General features: G+C 35.9%; 3 protein-coding genes across 4 annotated transcripts; 1 reads left to right on the forward strand and 2 right to left on the reverse strand.

Moving 5' to 3' along the window:
- Positions 1-241: 241 nt before the first annotated feature.
- Positions 242-9,552, reverse strand: LOC307161245 (UAP56-interacting factor-like). The gene is made up of 9 exons (XM_079875868.1): positions 9,337-9,552; positions 8,796-8,927; positions 8,366-8,586; positions 8,093-8,229; positions 5,160-5,232; positions 4,431-4,486; positions 4,030-4,104; positions 2,931-3,060; positions 242-1,746 (listed from the first exon to the last, which is right to left on the reverse strand). Exons 1-9 carry the CDS (start codon positions 9,413-9,415, stop codon positions 1,645-1,647), a joined length of 1,005 nt encoding a protein of 334 aa, XP_079731994.1. The 5' UTR covers positions 9,416-9,552; the 3' UTR covers positions 242-1,644.
- Positions 9,553-9,978: 426 nt separating this feature from the next.
- On the forward strand, positions 9,979-15,893 carry cpdp (CPD photolyase). 2 transcript variants are annotated; one of them, XM_079875872.1, is made up of 9 exons: positions 9,979-10,618; positions 10,932-11,077; positions 11,264-11,446; positions 11,580-11,738; positions 12,582-12,788; positions 12,900-13,044; positions 13,126-13,247; positions 13,353-13,512; positions 14,496-15,893. In XM_079875872.1, exons 1-9 carry the CDS (start codon positions 10,084-10,086, stop codon positions 14,672-14,674), a joined length of 1,836 nt encoding a protein of 611 aa, XP_079731998.1. In that variant the 5' UTR covers positions 9,979-10,083; the 3' UTR covers positions 14,675-15,893. The 2 variants fall into 2 exon arrangements, with proteins under 2 accessions (XP_079731998.1, XP_079731997.1); XM_079875871.1 differs by having other exon boundaries at positions 9,997-10,618; positions 12,582-12,780; positions 12,895-13,044; positions 14,496-15,349.
- A 1,712-nt stretch (positions 15,894-17,605) lies between these two features.
- LOC307162261 (neuromedin-U receptor 1-like) lies at positions 17,606-22,674 on the reverse strand. Its single transcript, XM_079877473.1, has 2 exons — positions 21,789-22,674; positions 17,606-18,819 (listed from the first exon to the last, which is right to left on the reverse strand). Exons 1-2 carry the CDS (start codon positions 22,651-22,653, stop codon positions 18,470-18,472), a joined length of 1,215 nt encoding a protein of 404 aa, XP_079733599.1. The 5' UTR covers positions 22,654-22,674; the 3' UTR covers positions 17,606-18,469.
- Between the last annotated feature and the right edge of the window lie 1,980 nt (positions 22,675-24,654).

The raw sequence follows: 24,654 nt of genomic DNA on the forward strand, positions 1-24,654 counted from the left end.
TATTAATTGAGAAGGGTAAATTGAATTATAAAGACAAAGATCAAGAAAGGTTTTAGCCATCATCTGATTAATGTGTTTGCACTTCATGGATTGTGTATGACTCACTATAAAACAGCAGGATACAAATTTCTGCAACTTATTTACATATTTAGCAAATTTTACACCACACCCAAAAATTCATGACTTTTTGATTTTGAGGTGAAGTATGACCTGGATATGACCCCTCCTCTTTTTTTTTTTTGGATCACATGAAACCAGTCAAGAACAAGTAATATTTAACCTGTTCTACCATTAGTTGATTGTGTTGTGGTTGTATTTTTTTTCCATAAAGTACTTCTCACTTAAAGATGAACCGATATCAAAATTCTAAGGGCCGTTTTCACGACACCGTTTTCAACTAAAAAGGGAAAGCTTTATGCGTTTTGGCCGTTCGTTTACACGACAACGGTGTTTTTGGGGCCTAAAAAAATGCAAACTTTTGAAAATGGGATTCAAAGCTTTTGAAAACAACACCCTTATCTCCGTGTGAATTACTGAAACACAAATTTGTGAAAACCAGACATGCGCAGTAGCATTGCAACACTTTTGTTATCTCCTTGAAATAGTCTAAGGTGTGTAATGTTTCTTTACAAAGTGACATCGCAAACTACTGGCCTGGCATGAATAATACAGAAGTTTGGGCAACGCTCTGACAATAAAGTTGTCTGTACTACACGATAAACCCAAAGTAAAAACTTCCCCGTTTTTAGTATATCATTGTTGTGTAAATGTACCCTTGGGGGCTATTTAGTCACCGCTTTCAACTAAAAACATTTAAAAAAAATGACAACTTTTGAAAATGGGTAATAAGTGCAAGTTTTTGAAAACGGTCAGTCTATAGTGTTTCATCGCCATCTAATGGCCTGGCAGCAGAATACAGCGTTTTTAGTCGTTTTCGCGGATCCGTGTGAATGGGCATTGTTTTGACAATGGTGTTGCCTGTGCGCGGAAAACTCTCTCCGTTTTAAGCATATCGTTATCGTGTAAACGTACCCTTAGTTTCAAACGCTGAAATTAATTTAGTGCATAATGTACAAAAAAATATTTGTTTTAAAATTGGCTATTACAAAGAAAGCATTTAACAGTGTTTATATTCATCATCTGCTAACAGATCAAAAATGAGACAATTTTTCAATTTTTAATTGAAATATTATAAAACATCTTAAAACCATCTTTTTTTGCTCTACAAAAAGAATGTGTTCTGCTTCATACAACCGCTTTATGAAAAACAGTCTATCCAGAAACGTTTAAATTATTCGAACTGCAACAGAATTATATATATAAAAAAACAGGACGCCATCAAATATCAAGGGAAGTTCATGAGACGACACAACTTAACTGAAAATCAAGGACATTTACGCTTGCTTTGTAAGGACAGAACAGATTTTTTTTTAGAAAATTAAACAAAAACAAAAAAAGAGTCACTTTCCCCCCAAAAAAACAGCGCATCCACTTTCTGATGAAGTCTCTTCCATCAGGGGTATTTCATGTGAGTTCATGAACAGTGTTAGTTCAGCTTAGGTCCTTGTTTGCCTGTTCTGTCCTGAAGGACTGTTCAGTGAGATCAGGAATAGAGACACGTGAGCAGTGTCTCTGAGTTCAGCTCTAGGCCACAGTGACGAATCGGCCCCCTTTGCTGCTCTGCTCTTCTGCCGCCACACGCTGGTCCTTCAGAATGCGAAACCGCTCGTTGAGGGTCATTCCGGTCTGATAAAGGAAAGCAGAACAATCAAGGTGACCATCGGGTTTACCAGAATTGATCTCGGTATAACGGGATGTAAATGCGTTTCCAGGAGCTGTTTGGGAACAGACTGCTTTTTCTCCAAATAGGAAAGCAAAACACAGATTACAGCTCAGGATTTAGTGGAATAATTCAGGTTATAAGCAGATTTCTTAAGTGGATGTAAATGATTTGAACTAGAGAACTGGATCAGTTTTATACATCAATGAATAATTCAGAACTGTTTGGTGGATTAGATCAACAAAACGTTAGCCTCATAGCATAATTGCCTAAGTCATATTTCAATGTCTTTGGAAAACAAGAAGAAACAAAAAATGACTTAGGCAATTATGCTATGAGGCTAACGAAAACCAAAAAAAAAAGAAAGTTTGACAAATCAGACTTTAGCTAGTTTCCAACCAAAGTTACAGATAACTGGAACTGGAATATAGCAAAAAACACTTGCAAATAAAGCATCGTTTTCATTCCGTGTGTTCAAGAGAACAAAATTGTGATTTTCAGGTAAGTTGGTGCAAAACATCTGTAATAGAAATGGCTGCATCCAAAATAGCATCCTTTTCTTCTATTTAGTAGGCGAAAAATAGCGTGTGACAAAAGCAGTATGTCCGAATTCACAGTACTCATTAAAAAGTAGACAAGTATCCGGATGATCTACTACTCCCGGTGAGAGTCTGAAGCGTGCATATGATGGACACTTTACCATCCCATGAGGCCACGGGAGATGATTTGTGAATCACAGTGAAGTGACGTAACTGACACAGGTAGGTCACATGATTATGACAACATGGCGAATGAAGCATGTCCGGATTACATTCATACTACACACATATAGAACGTACTTTTTTTGCGGCTGTGAAGTAATTACTTGTTTCAAGCGATTTTGGACGCAGCCAATGGCTCTTTTTTCCTACATAATGAATGACGTCTCAAAGCATGCAGACGAAACGCAATAAACGGTCATGTTATCTTGTGCTCAGATTCCTGTTGTTTGGGAACGCAATCTAATGAGGTAATCATTTTGGTTTCAGTAAACAATTAAGTGAAAATTGACAGACTGAATTATGCAAAAATAGGCATTACAACATGGTTATCTTATATTAGTTTAGTGTTTCAGTGGCTTGACAAGAAATATAACTGCGATTTGTCCCACCTGCTTTCCAACACTGTTGATATCAAACTGCAGGGCAACACCTTTGGGAGGTTTCCTCTCCGGCTCTTCTTTGGGTGGAGGTGACGAGCTTGTTGAAGTCACGGGGTGCAGCAACCAGGACTGAGCAGGTCTGCAACGGGGGGAAAGAAAGAACATCATTAGTTATGCGCTTCAAAACTCTTCAAAGCATTCACAACATGCCAAAAAGAGCCTCAAAAGTTAAACCGGTCAAACTAAAATGACAAGACAAAACTAATGGTTTTGAAATATGTGGGGCTTGTTAAAGAAATAGGACAGCTGAACATCTTCAAGGGTTAGTTCACCCAAAAATGAAAATTCTGTCAGTAATCACTCACCCTTCATGTTGTTCCAACCCCGTAAGACTTTCGTTCATCTTCGGAACACAAATTAAGATATTTTTGATGAAATCTGAGAGCTGGCTCACTCCTTCATAGCCTTCTATGTAATCGATTTCTGCCGGTCCAGAAAAGTTAGTAAAGACATTGTTAAAATAGTCCAGGTGACTACAGTGGCTCAACCTTAAGTTTATCGAGCGGCGAGAATACTTTTTGTGCACAAAAAACAACAACTATTCCACTATTCATTTTCTTCTGTGTGGGCCTCTGAGTGAGTTCACGTAGTGTAACAGCGCAGCGCTTCTGGGTTGTATGTCAGAACGTAGGCTCACTAAGAGATAGTTGAATAAGTCATTATTTTGGTTGTTTTTTTGCACACAAAAAGTATTCTCGTCGCTTGATAAACTTAAGGTTGAGCCACTGTAGTCACCTGGACTATTTTAACAATGTTTTTACTAACTTTTCTGGGCTGGCAGAAATCAATTGCCTAGCAGCCTATGAAGGAGTGAGCCAGCTCTCAGATTTCATCAAAAATATCTTAATTTGTGTTCTGAAGATGAACGAAAGTCTTACGGGGTTGGAACAACATGAGGGTGAGTAATTACTGACAGAATTTTCATTTTTGGGTGAACTAACCCTTGAAGGAGTATCATTTCAAATACAAAAACACATCAAAATATCTGAATGACAAGCGGTGTATGCGTTGAAATTGTGCATCTGAGTGTAATAAAATGTAATCATACTCAGGCTGTGTTCTAGCTGTGGGGTTTTCTATTGACACTGTGAGGATGCCACTGTTGTTTGTAGGAGTGCGCCACCTGGTGGAAAAGGGGGCAGAAATCAGTAAAGGGACTTTTGCTCAGTAAAAATACAGGGAAAAAAAAAACTAATATTGTAAAATATTATTACAATTCTAAATAACTATTTTCCATTTAAAGTGTAATTTATTCCTGTGATTGCAAAGCTGAATTTTCAGCATCATTACTCAAGTCTTCAGTGTCACATGATCCTTCAGAAATCATTCTAACATGATAATTGGACCCAATAAAATAATAGTGACAACTGCAGCAATATTTATAAAAAATAATTAAGCAGCAATATCACTGAAAATAAAAATCAAACTTGAAGAATGGTGTTCACTTACGAGCGAGTTCTCTGTGTGGGTGGAGCAGATTGTGTCTTCTGAACTTGTGCATGAACCTATTTAAAAAAAAAGGTAAATTGTATGAAAGAGGGAGTCAAACCAGTACAATCCCATCTTGAGTTTTAATTCAGAATTAAAATGAGTATTTTACCTACATTTCTATATGAACATCGAATCAGTAATGTCACTAAAAAAACAACAACTATGAACTAACGATTCGATGAGACTTTGATACAGTGAGTTTATTCAGTGAAGGATTTGTCAGACTGATTTGAAATGATAGTCTGAGAGTTTAATGTGCGTGTGTGATTCATTAAATACTCAAATGTTATTCAATTAATACACAAACTCTAAGGACCAGTTTCTAATTTAAATATGTTACAGTGAAATGTGAGTGTGACCCGGCAGTCACAAGAGCCAATGTGTTACAATACACTTAAGCTGACAGGTGCAAAGAAAATGAGTTCAAAGCTACACATCGTTTTGTGAACACATTTGTATAAATGCATAAACATAGCAACCATATTATTGAGCAATTGTCCTTAAACAGTTTGCATACAGGCTTAACATATGTTACACATTTAAGTGAAACAAAAGGCTCTTTAAAATTTGAAGAGGTCACATGATCAGAAACCATTTATTCAGCTTTTTGCCAGAAGGAATTTTTCCATGCATGCACTAGTGACAACAAATGATCAAGTCTGAGCCGGAAGATAATTTGCCTCTTACTTTAAGTCCTCTTCTGAAGAGGAAGGTGGCCTGTCGTGCTTCTCTCTGTGTTTGCGGGCCAGATGGAGCATTCCTGTAGAGAGCAGATGATCAACAGAAGACAAACATTTACACATCACTGAGGCAACTTGGAGAAAAGAACACCATGAATGAAGGAATAATGTCATTATTCAACCCTTTCCACAATGTCACAATTTCCTATGATATTAAGTCCCACCCTGATATTTTTCTTCTAAGTAAAGCATGGTAATCAATAAGAATGACATCACATTATGCAAGCATTGTGGATTTTGTTCACTTGAAATTCTTAATTTCAATGAATTACGAATCTAACATTGACATTTCACCCATTTTATTTTTTATTTCATGCATGTTTCAGAAATTATAATTTAAAAGGACCACTATGTAACTTTTGGCCCTCTAACGCCCGTTTCACACATACTTCGTGGTATGCGCTATAGTGCTTTCAGATATGCTGCGTTGCAGTGCGTAACTGATCCGCGGCTGGAGCTACCAGCTCCACATACTCATTATTTGTATTTCAAATCCAGAAGTTATCAGCAACTTTTATTTAAAAAAGGTTTTGTCAGCATTGCGATTCTCTTTGTACACATACACTCTTTAATAGACGTATTCACGTTTAAACAATTTAAACAACATATTATTCAATTCATTACTTCTATATAATTATATTTTAACCCTTTCATGCATGAATTATGATAACCTCAGTCAGGATTTTTTTCCTATGTGTTTTTATTGCTCTTAGGGCATGAAAAACAAGAATTGATTTTTATTTTATTTTTTTACAAATTTTTCAAAGAGATCTTCAGATGTCCACTTGAGTGGACAGCATGCGGTTGGTTTAAACTGAAGATATACTGTATTAAATATAAGACAATAATCAAACAGATAAAGTATGTGAATTTAACAAACTAATCAATGAAATTATATCAAATAATGTGAAAACTATAAAATATATACAAAAAATATAAATGCGAAATATTGCAAAGGCTTCATACAACTTCATACAAGTTGCACTTCGCGTATCTATGATATCAGAACATGAGGACGTGATTCCATCAGAATTTTCTACAGCCTGTCAAGGTACAACTGTGGAAACCACTCAGATGCTCCCTCCAGTGCACCAGAGTATGGAGATTTACCCTTATTAGCTGATAATTCTGATTATGTTCAAGATGGACATGCACATTTCTATCATAGCCCTCCTCTGAGAAAACCTAGCGATACGTTTTTTCAATCTCATCTGAAATGATCAGTGTTGGGGGTAACGCATTACAAGTAACATGCATAACACATTCAGATTACTTTTTTGATGTTACAAGTAAAGTAATGTGTTATAAATAACATGCATTACCTAATCAGATTACTTTTTGATCTAACAAGTATTTAACTACAAGTAATGTGCATTACCTAATCAGATTACTTTTTGATGTAACGAGTAAAGAAACGCATTACAAGTAACATGCATTACGTAATCAGATTACTTTGTGATGTTATGAGTAAAAAAACGCATTACAATAACGCACATTACATAATCAGATTACTTTTTGATGTCATGAGAAAGGAAACGCATTACAAGTAACATGCATTATGTAATCAGATTACTTTTTGATCTAACAAGTATTTAACTACAAGTAATGTGCATTACCTAATCAGATTACTTTTTGATGTTATGAGTAAAGAAACACATTAAAAGTAACATGCATTACGCAATCAGATTACTTTTTGATGTTATTAGTAAAAAAACGCATTACAATAACATGCATTATAAAATCAGATTACTTTTTGATCTAACAAGTAAAGTAATGCATTACAAGTGTCATACATTATGTAATCACATGACTTTTTTCGATGTCAATGAAAATTACATTCTAATAATACAAATACATTTATTTACAGTAGAAAAAGTCAATGCATATTAAGTTTTTAAGTTTTAAATTTCAAAAACAATATTCACATTATAATTATGAATTGTAGCTAAAATATATCCATTGCATGCATGACGTCCACTACAGTGGACATGTGATTAATCAGAGTTTTCTCTCAATCTAAAATCAAAACTTGGAAAATTTTACTGTGATATGACTCATTAGATATTGCTTTATGCTGCAATATTTTTTTTACCTACAAGAGTCTCCTAGGATAGAAGGAATGGGTGGATATTCTGGAGCAACTTGGCATGTCTGACTGACCCTTGGCCATCTTGGTTTGGTGGGGGAAAAAATCGAAACACAAAGGCTTGCCACTTGGTTGCAATTTATAGGATGATGCACCAGGGTCCAATGAAGAGATTGATGTGCAACTTTGCCATAAAAACCCGTGCAAATTCAAGAAAATGCTTTTTTAATAGCTGTCCACTGTAGTGACCACTATGCGTGAAAGGGTTAAGTTGCTCAAGCAAGTGGTAAAATATTTAACCATGTACTTACTTATATTAAAATCACATACATTTTAAATTAAAACTTAAAATTGACAAAAACAGCAGACTCATACCCTTTCTTTTGCATAATTTAAAACTTTCATGTCACAAAGAACTTGTTTTTCCACCTCCACGAATGAGACGAGTGTTGTTCATTATGTCGCCTTGTTGAAGTAAATTGTAGTTTTCCTTGATTTACCCCAGTCTTCTAAAACACATAACAGGCTTACCATAGTGAACCAGGGTAAAACAAAAATCACGTTTTGGAAGAAGGATTGATGATGTATTGACTGATTATTTAAATTGTTAATTTTGAGAAGAAAAAAAGAAAAGAAAAAAACCCAAGCCGTTTATGAGCTACATACATTTGGTAAACTCAAGAGTTGTGGCTTCTTATACTCCGTTTTCACGTCTGCTTTCATAAGCACTGCACATAGCAACCACACAGCTTCCACAGATTTTCTCTCAGAAATAAAAGAAAAAAACATCTCACCATTTTCTGCGAAGCTGAAAGGGTCTGTGAGGAACTGGGCCCTGAGGCTTCTGGGAGTCCATCTGTCTGTTTGGTCTCCTCTGAAACGGCATCTGTCGCCGCTGGGTGTCACGCCGCTGGACAAATGGCTGAGACCTCTGAGACAAGGGAAAACAAGAACATCTAAATTCATTCACACATGCACGACAACAAAATCACCTTTTAAGGCCAAAGTCTGACCATCTCCAAACTAATTCCCATTATCACCCTCCAGTGCAAGATCAGTTTCCACACCTGGTTAAAAGCTGCATTGTTGGGCATGTGCCGGTTCGGCATGGGCCGGCTCTGAGCTGGTCTGTTCTGGGCAGGTCGGTTGAGTGGACTGATCCCTTTGAAAAGAGCAGCATTTTTTCGCGCTGCTAAACCAGTGATGACCCCCTGCCCACGACGCCTGGCCACCGCGGGCGGAAGCTTGCGGTTTTGACCAAAACGTTTGTTCACCACACCTCCAACAACTGGCCAAAACAAAAGATGCAAATGCTCAATCAGATTTGGCAGAACTAATATTATGGAATCTTGTTTCAACAGAAATGTTTTAAACAAAAAGGTAGTTGTACTTTTTATATCACTTCTTTTCTTGCAATTGCAAGAATTGTTTTATTCAATTCCCGGAAATAAGCTACCATAAAATTAGACTGTGATAAAGCAAGTGTCACATTCTGACCTCTTTTAGATGGCACTCCAGGTCTTGACACGATTTTCTTCCCCTGGGTGAAGCGGCCTTTCACAGGGAGTCTGTGCTTTGCCTTCTGGAACTGGATTTGTTTCTGCTTCTTATTCAGCCTGATAATATCATCTGTGGAATAAGAATGCAATAAATCTGAGCAAAGCAAACTATATAAGGCACATCATGCAAAGTGTTGGGTTGTTCAATTAAACACTAAATAACTAAATAACAGTAAGCAGCACATATATATATATATAAAAAAACACAATTATGATACAAGAAGATGAATTCAATAAAACATTCATTGAATATGTATTGAAAAAACACTAATTAGCATTCTGGTTAAACCTATAACTTACTCAGGAAATGTAGCTAATAGCAGTCAAGCTATACTCTAAACGTGGATATGATTCAATAAAATATTGAAAAGGTGTAACGTTATTGCTATGTTAACGGCGAATCAAGCTGTGATAAATAAAATATAAAATATCAAAATGCTCAACACGCTAGGCCAGTTTTATCTGTGGCATTAACTTACCTAAAGACATGTCAACCTTATCGGGACCATCTGTACTTCCGCCACCAAACGATTGAAAACTAACGTTAGATTTGCTCATAATAACGCCGTTCGCTCGCTTAGATACGAAGAAACGAACTACACACACTGCCTTCACGATGCAAACAGCCCAGGTGAACAAACTGAGCCTAGGAAATTAGCCAGCTTTCACTGAGCGCTCAAAGCGTCTGCGCCTGCGCCGACCTACGCACTTAGAGCTGAGGCTCTTGGGAAATGGAGTTTATATTGGAAATACCAAGGACTTTTCCTTCATGTAGATTTTGTCTGAAATCAAATGGAGCAATACTTTCCACATATGATGAATGCTTGTATTTTTGTAAAATATGGCAAAAACAGTACTTTATTTTCGATTTTATATATATATATATATATATATATATATATATATATATATATATATATATATATATATATATATATATATATATATATACAATAATATATATTTTGTATTTAATATATATACAAAATATATATATTCACGGCATGACGTGACCGCACCAATACATACATATTTTTATATTTTTATTTTCGTAATGCAAATGTTACCCAACTACGCGTAAGCCCCGCCCCAATGACAGTCATTGGTCAATGAGCTGCGGTGTGTTACAAAACTATGTTTACACGTGCAGGCGACAGAAATTGCCGTTTGTTTCATTAGTTCGGTTTTTCTGTTAGGTTCTATTTTCGTAATGCATCGTCCATCACATGCAAATCACCTTGCTGTTTTTATCTGACGTCTCTCTGTGTATGTATAGTTTGTTTTCTACGTGCTTGTCCATCAGATACAGCAGAATAGCGCTGCTCCTCCGAGCCATCAGCGAGTCAAACACAACTCCACAACATTACATCAGCAACATGTCTGCAAACAAGCGCAGCCTGAAGCGCCAGAGAGAGTCCGCGAGCGCCGGGGGGAAACAGCCGAAGCCCGCAGGAGAGAGAGGGAGAGAGTCCGGGGGGAAACAGCCGAAGCCCGCAGGAGAGAGAGGGAGAGAGTCCGGGGGGAAACAGCCGAAGCCCGCAGGAGAGAGAGGGAGAGAGTCCGGGGGGAAACAGCCGAAGCCCGCAGGAGAGAGGGGGAGAGAGTCCGGCTGGCTGCTGGAGGAAGTGTCTGAGCTCCGCAGAGACGCAAAGGGGTGCGAGTTCAACAAAAAGCGCCTCCGCTACCTATCAAGCACCCAGAAAATCAAACAGGGCTCCGATGGGGTCCTCTACTGGATGTCTCGCGACCAAAGAGTCCAAGGTAAAATACACCGAGAAAGAGTCAGTTAAGATAGCCTAGAGAGGTCTAATGTTTTTTAAAGTCTCTTATTCTCACGAAGTCATTTATTTGACCAGAATACAGTAAAACGTAATGTGAAATATTATTACATATTCATATTTTAATATATGTAATTTATTCCTAGAAATTCATTTAAAATAGAAATCTTTTATAACATGATAAAGTCTTTACTTTCACTTTTGATCAGTTTAATGCATCTTTGCTGAATAAAAGCATTAATTTGACCCCAAACTTTTGAGCAGTAGTGTACACACCTAAGCTGTTTGTGTTGCAGATAACTGGGCTCTGATCTATGCTCAGCTGCTGGCCTTGGCTGAGAAACTTCCTCTGCACATCTGCTTCTGCTTGGTGCCTCGGTATCTGGATGCAGCGTACAGACAGTACGCCTTTATGCTAAAAGGACTGCAAGAAGTGGCAAAGGTACAAATATATTGCATCATGACTCAAATTAGAGACATCATTATTTGCATCTGTCTGGGTCTGGCAAGGAGTTTCTGGCTTGGGACTGGCCGGTGTTTCTGATTGGCTGGGGACGCACACCTTGGTAGTAGTGAGATTGAATGTGTGGTATTTTAATCAAATGTAATGTAATGTCTCTTGTTACAGGAATGCAAAAGCCTGGATATTCAGTTCCATCTGCTGTCAGGGGAACCTGGGCAAAATCTGCCAATCTTTGTTAAAAAATGTAACTTTGGAGCAGTTGTTACTGACTTTAACCCTCTCAGGATCCCCCTCCAGTGGATTGAGACTGTTAAGAAACACCTTCCGTCTGACATCCCTTTCATTCAGGTGTGCCAGTCATCTTTAGCTTTACTGTCTTGTGCACTTGCATGCCGTGTCATCATCACCACTGTAATGCTCATTTCTCCCAGTGCACACTGATTTGAAACCACGTTACTTTTTCATGCTACTTCAAATCCAGGTTGATGCACATAATGTGGTGCCGTGCTGGGAAGCATCCGAGAAGCTGGAATATGGAGCCAGGACAATACGGGGCAAAATCACTAAACTTCTCCCAGAATTCCTCACGGAGATTCCGCTTGTGGACACGCATCCACACGCCGCTTCTCAAACAGCAAAGGTTTGATGAAGAATTCTATAGTAGTTGTAGCAGAGATGTGATTTGACCATATTTATATGAATTTCTGGATTTTCTGACATGAATTATGACCTACGTGAATTGCGTAAATCTGAGGAAAAATACATGTATTTAATAAATGTGAAATACATGTAGTAGTAGTAATAATAATAATAATTGTTATTATTATTTAATACTCATTTTTTATTTGACACATTTGTTTATAATTGAAATAATAATACAAATATTATTTTAAATAATAATAATTAATATTATTGTTAACTGGTGTTACTGGTTATTATTACTGTATACTACCATTTGAAGTGGATCAAAAAAGTTAATCAAAGTTGTCCTAAGACAAGAACGGGTATTGTTCAAAATGTATAACTTTTGATTCACTTCAAATGATGACTACTGTATTATTATTAATGCAATTATTATGAATAATAATTATTTCAATAACAACAACAATAATATTCTTTTATTTTTTATTAAATATATAATTATTTATTTTACACTAAAATATAAACAGAGGTAATATAATCTTTCATTTGTGTAATAATTATAATTTAAATATTAATATTATTAATGCATTTATTATTAATAATTAAACTGATGAGAATAACACTACATATTATAATTTTATATATATAAAACGGTAATAACAAAAACAACAATAATATTATTTTTTATGTTACTGTTGTTGTTGTTGTATAGTCAAACTGTGTGTGTGCTTTTGTGTGTGTGAATTGTTTATTGTTGCCATTCTCAAATGCATGAGACAGTAAATCCTCTACTTATCAGGGTGTTTCCCATCCTCTTCATGTCAAAATCCCTCTGTTTCAGCCGACAGACTGGGAGGAGGTGCTGTCGTCTCTTGAGGTGGACCGTGGTGTTGGCGAGGTGGACTGGGCTCAGCCTGGCACCTCTGCTGGCATGGCCATGTTGGAGTCCTTCATTGATCAACGCCTGCGTTTCTTTGCCACCCACAGGAACAATCCCAACTGTGACGCCCTCAGCCATCTCTCCCCCTGGCTCCACACCGGTCAGTCTGTGTGTTTTTTCTTTTGTTTATGCAATTAAAGTAAATGGCTTCCAATGTCATCTAGATGCAGTTAAGAGGTTATAATGAGTGTGTATGGCATGTTTTCTCCTGAAGGTCAGCTGTCTGCTCAGCGCGTCGTGAGGCAGGTCAAGCGAGAGAAGAACGCCAGCGAGTCCGTGGCGTCTTTTACCGAGGAACTGGTGGTGCGCAGGGAGCTCGCTGACAACTTCTGCTTCTACAACCACAAATATGATGATGTTTCAGGTGAGTGCTGCTCCGTCACTCGCTTCAGTCACACAGATATCAAGACTGTCTTGGCCTTTGTTTAAATGCTTCTCTGCACAGGTGCGTACGATTGGGCGAAGAAGACTTTGCAGGAGCACTCTAAGGACAGCAGGCAGTACCTTTACACAAAAGCGCAGCTGGAGAACGGCAAGACCCACGATCCGCTGTGGAACGCCGCTCAGGTAAGTAACAGTTTTACTCTACACTTTAATTCAAGTACCTTTTTTGGTTGTTTTATAATCACTGTTGAAATGCCAAAACCAGTGAATGTTGCCGGTCTGTTGTAGCGTCAGCTGGTGTCAGAAGGGAAGATGCATGGGTTCCTGCGCATGTACTGGGCAAAGAAGATCCTGGAATGGACTGCATCCCCTGAAGAAGCCCTCTCCATCGCTATATATCTGAATGACCGTTTATCTTTAGACGGCTGCGATCCCAATGGATACGTGGGTGAGAGGCATAATGATGTTTTGTTTGCTCTAGCTGCATCAAATATTGTCTTACAATAAATTATAAAGGCATTAATGCAAAGGATATGGAAAAAGTACACTACTGTTCAAAAGTTTTGAATGAATCAAAACCGACAGTAAAGACTTTTATAATGCCACAAAAGACTTTTATTCAGCATTCAAATAAATGCTGTTTTTTTATTATTACTTTCTATACATCAAATAATCCTTAAAACAAAGTATCACGGTTTCCACTTAAATATTAAGCAGCACAACTGTTTTCAACATTAATAATATTAATAAATGTTTCTTGAGCAGGAAATCATCATATCAGAATGATTTCTGAAGGATCATGTGACACTGAAGAGAGTAATGATGCTGAAAATTCAGCTTTGCGTCACAGGAATAAAATATATTTGTAATTATATGGAAATTTTTTGAATTATAAAATTTAGGGCTGTCAAACGATTAATCGCGATTAATCGCATCCAAAATAAAAGTTTGTGTTTACATAATATATGTGTGTGTATGGAGTATAATTATTTTCTATGTATAAATACACACACATGCATATATATATTTAAGAAAAATGTGTTATTTATATGTAAAATATTTATATATAATATAAATTATATATAATATAAATATATACACACAGTATATACATGCAAATATTTCTTAAATATATACATGCATGTGTGTGTATTTATATATAGAAAATAATTATACACCGTACACACACATATATTATGTAAACACAAACTTTTATTTTGGATGCGATTAATCGCGATTAATCGTTTGACAGCCCTAAATAATATTTCAGTTTTTACTGTATTTTTGATTAAATAAATGCAGCTTTGATGAGCATTAGAGACTCTTCTCTCAAAAACATTAACGTCAAATTTTTGAACGGTGTCATTAGTCTTTCCAAAATGTCTTCATACGTAATTATATAAATGAATTGTTCTTTGATATTCTTCACAGGATGCATGTGGTCCATCTGTGGCATCCATGACCAGGGCTGGGCAGAGAGGCCCATCTTTGGGAAAATTCGCTTTATGAATTATGCTGGCTGCAAGAGGAAGTTTGATGTGGCGCAGTTCGAGAGGAAGTACACTGCTAAAAAGGAGATCTCCAAAAAAGACACCAAGACATCCGTGTAATTGAATTCTACTCAAAATTCTGCTTTAAAGGTTTTCTGGCAGACATTTTTTTCTCTAGTGAAGTGAAGTTTATTAATAAGATGCTATATTTTGTTGTTTGGTGGTTTAAGGGCTATTGTCTGTTTTTAAGTCTTGTGTTTACATGTACTACTTCTGATCAGTGGACCTACAACTGTGGCTGTATGTGCTGTAAGGTGATGCATCGTAGACTTCAGAAATGCAGTGTATAGACGTACCTTTTTTATGTGTAATGGTGGAAGAATAATCCCACCCAAAAATAAAAATAAAAATTTCTTACAAATATTTTTCATGTTGTGCTACAATATTGTGCCTTTTAAGCTCACATTGAGCATCTAAAACAGTGGTTATCAACACACGTCTCACTAGGGGGCGTCAGCACACTTCTAAGGGGGCCACAGGATGCCTTAAAATGATTTCAATTGATTTAGATTAAAATAATCTAACTTAAAAATAAAATCAAGATGTACAGTAAACTGAATATTTCTTTTTTATATATATTTTTTTAAACAACAAAATGCCAGAAGAGCAATTTCTTTAAATCTGTGTTAGCTACATACGTTTTAACTTCTAAAGATGCTCCACAATCTGAATGTAAAATATAATGCCTTGTGTTGTTTCATATTTCATAGCATGTTATAAAAATGAAGAAACTCCAAACAATATAAACATTTTAATATGATCATTACTTTAATAGATAAAGGAGTGACACTGACAGCTTTTCAATGATTTTTAAAGGAGCATGCCGTTAAAATGCTAGTTCTGATATTTCTTTTATACATATTTTGTTAACACTTTACAATAAGGTCTCATTTGTTAACATTAGTTAATGCATGAACTAACAATGAGTAATTTATTCTTATAGCATTTATTAACATTTGTTAATAAATGCTACAGTTTTTACTGTATTTTTGATTAAATAAATGCAGTAAAATAAAATATATTTAGTTCACAACATGAACTAAAGTTACCAGATACAACTTTCGATCTTAGTAATGTGTTAGTAAATACTGAGATTAACATTAAGTAAGATTAATAAATGCTGTAGAAGTATTGTTCATTGCTAGTTCATGTTAACTAACTAATGAATAGAAACAAGTATTTACGGGAATAATTAAAAAGCATTTAAATATACATGTAGGTTGCCATGTTGGAATACAAGTGAATTTATATTTATTTAATAAAAATGCAAAGGACATTGAAAACAATATGAAAAAGCATGTACAAACAGGAACTAAACAACAGCCTATGAAATCAACTATAATGACACATGATCCAAAGTTTGGCTATTTGGAATATTTAGCTTCCCCCGAAATATTATTTAGCACATTATGCAATTGACAAAATCTCTGGGGACTATAATCAATGAAATGCAAGCACTTTTTATCATCTTAGATTTGACAGCTGATGTATTGGGCTCTGTGTAGAAGCATATAGATAAAGATGGTAAAGTAAACAGGTGAAGGTTTCAGCAGTTCACCCTTGAGTAAAGACACGTTACCTCATGGACATACAACAATTCACTGTACAGACATCTGCGAAATCACAATCACAATCTATCGCTATAAATGAATCTATAGCTCATTTTTAGTAAATCATTCATTTATAGAATATATTTTGAATATTTCATTACTATATTCCTAGAACACAACTTATAAGAAATATAAACATATATAATGAAAAACTGTCTATAACCTCATCACATCTCCACAGTGTTGGACAATCTACCGTCATAATAACATTCCAAAGTCCAAAATAATGTAAAGTAGATTTTTATCAGTAAAAATGATTGGAAACTTACTTAGTTACTGGAATCATTAAAAATTAAAAATTGCTGTATGCATATGCAACTGTATTTAACAAGACATGATTTATTATTCTACAAGGATGCATTCAATTGATAAAAAAAATGACATTTATAGTGTTACAAAAGATTTGTATTTCAAATATATATAAAGTTCTGCATGGCTCGGGCTTCTTAACTCTGCTTGCAATCACATCATCTCTATAGGGCACAGCTGATTGGTTCCTGCTGTATCAGTAGCCAATGAGCCAATGACCCAATGTATAGATCTGCTACAGGTAATTCATGTACACTATATTGTACAGCAGCAGCATATCATAGCAACATATCAACATTGTCATATCCATTACCATGTCAAACACTCAGAGAGTTGCCATGACAGAAATGCAGTTGTTTTGAACCTTGTATTATTCAAAGAATCCTTGAAAAAAAAAAATAATAATCATATTTTTTTCAATGAATGTGGCGTAACTTCATCCACCAACTTTATATCTATATAGAAACGTTAATATAATTTAAAATTCTGTCATTTTTACAGTTCGAGTCCTTAAATTTGACTGGCTATGTGTCACTCCAAGATTAGTCGGTGAGTATGACAGTGTGTCACTCCACAGTGTTTCCAGCCTCTTTGTGCAGTGCTGAGTGAAAGCCGAGCACATTTGACTGGAGCCAGCAGCCGTTTTATTTGGAAGTCAGAGTATCAGTGTTTTTCAGAGGGAAATGGGCAATCTCACTCCGCTCCACTCGTATACGTGGTTCCAGTCCGGCTTTCAGTCTTTGTGCTGTTGCCTGGTGACACGCAAAACTTGATGCGTTGGCTTCTTTTGGAACTATTTTCGTTGGCGGAGAAGAAATATACGCACTAACTGACCAATTTCTTTTAAAGTTATATTTTTTTTGGCTTCTATAAGACAGGACAGAAGGAGGAGAGACAGGAAACATTGAGAAAGGAAGAGGACCGTGAGCCAAGACTCGAACTCAGATCAGTCTCGAGACAGCGGCATCTATAGCAACTACAGCACTGACTACTTTCATTACCAGTTTCTTGTGAAAAACTGTAAGTTACTCGATATAAATCACTTTTTTTTCTTCTTTTTTTTTTTTTTTTTACATTAAATCAGATTATATTTGATGACGTCACAAAGTGAGTTTACATACACAATGAAACACTGATAACATTCAAAAATCTGCTTCTTCAAAAAATTCAGCAATGCAAGAAAATGTGTTTTATATGAGATTTGAAATTATACTGTTTTGTAATCTAGTTTTTCAAATAATTTGGGGCCAGAAAGATTTTTGTTATTGTTGTTGTTGTTGAAAGAAATGAATAGCCTACATTTATTCAACAAGGATGCATTCAATTGATCAAAAGTCAGTAGCCTACAGGAATAATGTTAGGAAAATATTTCTATTTCCAATAAATTCTGTTCTTTTGAACGTTCTATTTATCAAAGAATCCTGAAAAAAGGTTTCCACAATAAAGAAACCATGATAATAACAATACATTTTTCTTGAGCTGCAAATCATCATATTAGTTTGATTTCTGAAGGATCATGTGACACCGAAGACTGGAGTAAAGATGCTGAAAATTCAGGGATAAATTACATTTTAAAACGGAAAACAGTTCTTTTAAATTGTAATAATATTTTATCTTACTGTTAATCTGTTTAATCTTACTGTTTTTACTGTATTTTTGATCAAACTATAATGCAGACTTGGTGAACATAGGAGACTTGTTTCAAAAACACAAAAAAATGTAACCCCAAATCTTTGAACGATATAGTGTGCATGATTTTTCATGCTGTCAGGTTATAAGGCATAGTTAATAAAAGCAGTTTAGCCTGTAAATGCGTTCACTAATGTTATTGCTGCTTTATGTTTTTATTACAAAATAGACTATATATTGAATACTTTGACAGTGCAACTGATATAGTATTTGGATCAAATACCTTGAACAGAATCCCCTGTATTTTCTAGAGAGTCTGTGGCTGGCCACGAGGGTTGAATTTGACAGAATATGAGACAGAATTGGAGGCAGAAAAAGAGGCAGAAACAACACTACGTAATGTGACCTTACTTATTGAGAGCTGACGATGGTCTTTTTGACACACCACCTCACGGAACATTTCTCTGAAGCGTGAAGACATGAGGTTATAGAGGATGGGATTGACCACTGAACTCAAGTAGAAGAAGACACCAGAGAGAAGATGCACATACTCAAAGACATGGTGGTTCTCTGCAGTCCAGTCATTAATGTAGCTCCACATGACACGATCAATGTGAAAAGGAGCCCAGCAGATTCCAAACACAATCACCAATGCACCTGTGAGATGTTAAAACAGAGAAAGCATTATTATAAATTATTATTATAGTTTAATTATATTACATTACATTGCATTATAATAAATTGTGGCTCTCAAACATTAGTGGATCATTTTAGTTAATGCGATGAACTTTACCTGCACGGAAAAAAAGTAAAATTTACTTAATTTTTCTTTTGCACGCAAATTTTTTACGTAAATTTCACATTATGGAATTAAGTAAAATCTACTTAACTAAGTTAAGTTAAATTAACACAGAAAAAAAAGTAACTTTAACTTGACCAGTTAAAGTTTGTTGAGTAATTTCATTTTCTACTTATTTGAAGTTTACTTTGCAAAATTCTGTTCCAGTACATTTTACTCAAACAATATAACAGTGCATTTAGCATGCGTTTACAGTGTATGTTTACTTAGAACATCCAAAATATACTGTAGATATTGTGTAGAGTATAGACAACACATCTAGAAGTAATGTGGTACCCACCCGAACACAGAGAGCTCAATACTGGTACACAATACACAATAACGGTAACTTTCGTTGGATAATTTTTGAGTATGAATGTGTCATTTTGAGTAGCAACTGAAAAAACAGCTGGAAAACTGTGAAAAATGCAACATCATTAATTATTCATGCCCCAGTGCATGATGGGAACATCAGAAAGTTGAGTAGGTTTTACAAATTTAATTTTATAAAAATATTTATGCTTTCATTTCTACAAGCTTCAATTGAGTACTAGTGTAGAATTGACTTTGTTTTTTAAATTCTTGCCTGAACTTATTCAGTATATATTACATATGTTTTTTTTTTTTCTGTAGTTTTTACTTCACCACAGAATCATTTTTATCAGTGTGTGTGAACTTGAGGAGAATTGACTTCATACATCCACTAAAAATCACCAAAACACCAGTTAATACGGAAAGTGACGTTAGTTCTGAGAACATTTCATTGTTTGCACACTACTGTCATCTATAAAGCAATGTCATTCGCACATTTGAAGTGTCCAGATACACTTAGAATGTGTTTAAATCTCTAAAACTAACTGTTACTCTTGGCACGCGTCTGTGCTACTGACAGTATTTATGTTCTTGACCAGATCTGGAGTATTTTGTTTGTATCTCAGTATCAAAGTATATGTTGACATTTTTTGAGGATGGCCACACAGAGTAAGTGCTGACCAGCCATTACAATAAGCCAGATGTAGACTGACGCTATTCCTAAATCAGATCCCCTTTGTATTTACAATAACATGACAAGAGGCTGATAAAGCACAGATGAGTATTTTCTGTTTATCAGGACAAATTATTCTCAACAAAGGTCCATGAGGTTTCCTCAACTGTAAAACCCTACGCACAGGACAAGAATGTGCCATGACTAAAAGAGCAGGATTTGACTATTTCTTTCTTTTTAAAATAATATTTATAAAAGAATACTTGAGTTTTTCAGTTTGAATAATTAACTCTGGAACTTTCTTATTAACATTCTTTCACGGCCAACACTAATGAATTTTGTGATTTGTAAACCCTTGGTTAACATTCATTTTTCATACAATATCAATAACATCAGCATTGGGGAAAGTTATGTGATGGTAATGTGTTACAATATTGTGTTTCTTCCTAAAAAAATGTAAACAAATATTGTTACTTGGCTACTTTTTATATGGAAAGCAATGTTACGTTACTTTTGCATTACCTTTTCTCATGCAGAAGTTGACACAGAAGAAAACACTCTTACTTCAGCAATAAAAACAAATAAAAAATTAAACAAATGTGATGTTTAACTAAAGTCATTTTTGTCTATATGGTTGCGTTGGACCATTGAAGGTCAGTAGCAAAGACACTGGGTAATAAAGTGAGATTAAATACATAAAGTACCCTGTTTATCTGTGTTATTTATGTTACAGATTTGGGTAATATTCTGACATTGACATTGACATATAACTCAATAACCATCATGTTTACTCAACAGCTCTGCATCTTACTCATGATTTCTCTCAGAAGAGCTGTCAGTCAATAAATGGGAAAACAAAGTTGCTTTACTTATTTGAAAAATATATTTTGTTGTGAATTTAATTTTGTTTTAAATTAACGGGTTATACTTTATAGTTATTTGGGGGAAAAAGTAATCTGATTACCTAACTCACATTACTTGTAATGAGTTACCCCAACACTGAATAACATTGACTGGACAAGTATGATAAACCTGCAAAATAATGTATTTTAAATATTTTAAAGGAAAATATGTGCTATGTAAATAGGTCAAAAGCAATCATGTGAAAAGACTTTTTAATTTATTTACTTCAAACCTTGCATGATGCATGACACGCTATATTATCTAACCCAAATTCAAGTGTATAAATGTTCCTCAACCCAGGGATAATAGTGGCTTCAAAATGGACCCTTGTAACCTTCCTAATACATATCCCTGGTCTTATTGTGATTATTTATATATTATACAATGCTACCTTATACATTAAGGTTTTCCAATACTGTGGGAACTCTGGTTCCTCAAAATAGTTTTTGAACTAAATTAAAATAACAAATACCATGGCTTTAGCTTATTTTAATGTTTGTTTTGTCTTATTTTACATAATTTTAGTTCATCCTGATGCCCTGTGGAAGTTTTCTGATGCCCCCTTGTGGGCCCTGGCCTCCAGGTTGAGAATAAGTGATTATACCAACAAACGTAATTGAGTTATATGAGGTACATAAGTATCTCCTCAAGGTAACAATTACAGGTTTACACTTTTTACACTGTACTTTTCGATCCTTTCCTACTTCATCCCAACTTTTCATTATCCAGTCAAGCCCAAATATATAAAATCCTAATTAAAGTTCCCTTTGTTTCAGAATGAATATCCTTTTTCATTTGGAAACATGTCACATTATGAAAACTGTGAATGCTGTTTCGTGTTGAATCTGTTACTGGCATACAGATACCAACAGCAGAGGTAAGCACTGGAACGGGACTCACAGAGCATTTTTGTGACTTGCCGATGACGTGCCCTCTGATTCACCCCATCCTGATTGAGCCCAATCTTAGAATCGAAACACTCCCTTTCCCGATGCAGCTGCAGGCCGATCAGCACATACAGCACAGTGATGGTCAGCATTGGCAGCACGAAGAACAGCAGCGCTGTCACTTGCACCAGCAAGTTGTAGATCCATCTATCATGCACCACGGTACACACCCCCGAATCTGGGAAAGTGAGTCCAAAACGGGGCCTTAACGTCTCCACGCCATGCAGACTGGTATTGGGCAAGGCACACAACAGAGAGACGGCCCACAACACGAGGATAACGCGCTTGGCATGAGCATGCGTGGCCGTGTGTTTGGCTTGCAGGGGATGCACCACTGCTCTGTAGCGCTCAGCACTCAAAGCAGTCACGTTGAGCACAGAGGCAAAGCAGACCGTCTCAAACAGGCAGGTTTTGAAGTAGCAGCCAGCAACGCCAAACAGAAAAGGGTAGTTGCTCCAGAGCTCGTAAAGCTCCAGAGGGAGGCCGAGCAGCAGCACGAGGAGGTCAGAAATGGCCAAGCTGAACAGGTAGTAGTTTGTCGTTGTGCGCATAACACGGTGACGGGCAATGACAATACAAGTCAGACCGTTGCCCAGCACGCCAACTAGGAAGATGAACAGGTAGGTGACACACATGGGCAGGAAGAAGGGTGAACGGCAAGGGCCGAGGTACTTCTCCTGGTAAGCGGCGAGGCTCAGACAGAGGTCTGACTGGTTCACTGTTCTGTTTTGACATTCTTCCTCTTTGGCGGAGCACCATGATGCATTCACAGAGAGGGAGTAGAGGGAGTCTGGAGAGGAGCAGTTGAACTGGATCATTGGTTACCAGGAGGAAATCACCTGCAGAGGTTACAACAAAGACAGACAGGGTTAACCCCCTCAGACCTGAATTTTTTCCACTGAGCAAATTTTTTAACCTTCTTCATGATATTTGTGACCCTGGACCACAAAACCAGTCACATGGGTACATTTTTTGAAATGGAAATTTATACATCATCTGAAAGTCTGAAAATCTGAAAAATCATCTGATAATTTTGACCCATACAATGCATTGTTGGCTATTACCACAAATATACCTGTGCTACTTGTGACTGGTTTTGTTATCCATTTGATCTTTAATGTAGAAACGAATCTAAAAAACAACATTTTTGCCAACTCATTTATTTACATGTTCACTACAATGGATACCATTACTGAAGCAACAGAAAAATATTTTAACAATACTTATGAACTTGAATTTGTAAAATAGTTTTGAACTAGTGTTGAAGATTTAAAAACAAAACAAAAAAAAACACACTATAAGAATGAGCAATGCAATAAGAATGTAGAAAAAAAGGTAAGATTATATGAAATGTCAAAAAATAAACGCTTAATACTTTTTGTTGTTGTAGTGGGTGAATCTGAGTACAGTATATGTGTCTTTGTGTGTTTGTGTTTATGTGTACTTGCTGGTTGTTTGGATGAATACTGTATATGATTGTGAGCATAACAGCATTAAGGCCCCAATATGTGTGGAGGGTGTGTATTCATTCATCTCACATCCACTGTGGCTGTTTCTCACTAAAACCAAAGAAAAACTAACTGACAGTTTTTCATTAATTAACATTAGAATTTAGCTCTGTATTTTAGCTTCGAAAGTAATGCACAAATTTCACAGCCTGGCACACAACTCATTTATGAACCTCATAAATTAGTTGTGTGCCAGGCTGTGAAATTTGTGCATTATTATACTGCTGATTTCTTTCGAGACTTGATGTCCATCCATTGGGATGGACATTAAACTTTTAGAAAAATTATGCAACTGTGATAGTATTGTGAAAAATAATTTTGTGAAACTGTGAAAAATTATGCAATTATGATAACTTGATAATATTCAAAGTTATCTTTAAAATAACTTTGAATATTATCACTTGATACTATTATAGGTGCAAGTTGATGAGGCTATCATGAACATAAAAAAGGTAAAAAGGGGGCTTTCTTCAGATTAAGTTATGGGTCATATCCTCATTGTGATTGATTGATTGATCAGGGACCAATCAGTGACCAGGCTTTACACATATTATAAAAACATAAAATTGTATTGGTTTTAAACAAAAACACATGTGATGTACATTCCAATGACAGCAGGTTCTGAAGGGGTTAAAGGGGTTTTAATTATTATTCTATACTATATCAATTACAGGTCAAGTAATATTTTTTTTAAAAGTCATTAATACCTATTAAATTATTAAAGGTATTAATCAATTATTAATTAAACATTATTAAATATAATAGTTGTAATAAAAATTATTCAATCCCCACTGCAAATCAGGTTTATTGGCCACATTTACAGACTTTCAGCTGTTTGCAATGAACCAATCAAACAAAAGTAATTGAAATAGCTCAACAAAACAAATGTTTCAAGTGTTTTCCCCAAATTCAACTAAAAATGTAACTTTTGCAGTCTCAAAATTATTCAACCCCTTCTTGGCAAGCATCTTTACTTAGTAGAACACCCTATTGTTTTCATGACCTGCTGCAAATGAGATGTATAACCAGACATCAGCAGCGTTTCTGAGGAATCTTAGCCTATTCCTCATGAGCAATGTCCTCCAGTCCAGTAATATTCTTGTGGTAACCTGCTGCAACCGCCTTCTTCAAATCCACCAGAGATTTTCTATGGGGTTCAAGTCAGGTGACTGTGACTGTGATGGCCACTGTAGAATCTACCAGGACTTCTTCTGCAACCAAGCCTGGGTGGAATTTAAGGTATGATTGGGTTCATTGTCCCATTGGAAGGGCCAATGACGTCCAAGCTTCAGCTTCCTCACTGGCGGCATG

The sequence above is a fragment of the Squalius cephalus genome (assembly GCF_949319135.1).
Source record: "Squalius cephalus genome assembly, chromosome: 7".
In the NCBI taxonomy this organism is placed as follows: domain Eukaryota; kingdom Metazoa; phylum Chordata; class Actinopteri; order Cypriniformes; family Leuciscidae; genus Squalius; species Squalius cephalus.

What these genes read in the sequence shown, in the direction of transcription:
- LOC307162261 (XM_079877473.1), bottom strand. Translation starts at nt 22,653, where the DNA reads ATGATCCAGTTCAACTGCTCCTCTCCAGACTCCCTCTACTCCCTCTCT. An exon ending in GCAAGTCACAAAAATGCTCT is followed by an intron (nt 18,820 to 21,788) that starts GTGAGTCCCGTT and finishes AACATCTCACAG; the next exon opens with GTGCATTGGTGATTGTGTTT.
- cpdp (XM_079875872.1), top strand. Translation starts at nt 10,084, where the DNA reads ATGCAAATCACCTTGCTGTTTTTATCTGACGTCTCTCTGTGTATGTAT. An exon ending in CGCTGTGGAACGCCGCTCAG is followed by an intron (nt 13,248 to 13,352) that starts GTAAGTAACAGT and finishes GGTCTGTTGTAG; the next exon opens with CGTCAGCTGGTGTCAGAAGG. An exon ending in CGATCCCAATGGATACGTGG is followed by an intron (nt 13,513 to 14,495) that starts GTGAGAGGCATA and finishes TATTCTTCACAG; the next exon opens with GATGCATGTGGTCCATCTGT.
- LOC307161245 (XM_079875868.1), bottom strand. Translation starts at nt 9,415, where the DNA reads ATGAGCAAATCTAACGTTAGTTTTCAATCGTTTGGTGGCGGAAGTACA. An exon ending in TAAGGTTGACATGTCTTTAG is followed by an intron (nt 8,928 to 9,336) that starts GTAAGTTAATGC and finishes CTTATTCCACAG; the next exon opens with ATGATATTATCAGGCTGAAT. An exon ending in TGGAGTGCCATCTAAAAGAG is followed by an intron (nt 8,587 to 8,795) that starts GTCAGAATGTGA and finishes TGTTTTGGCCAG; the next exon opens with TTGTTGGAGGTGTGGTGAAC.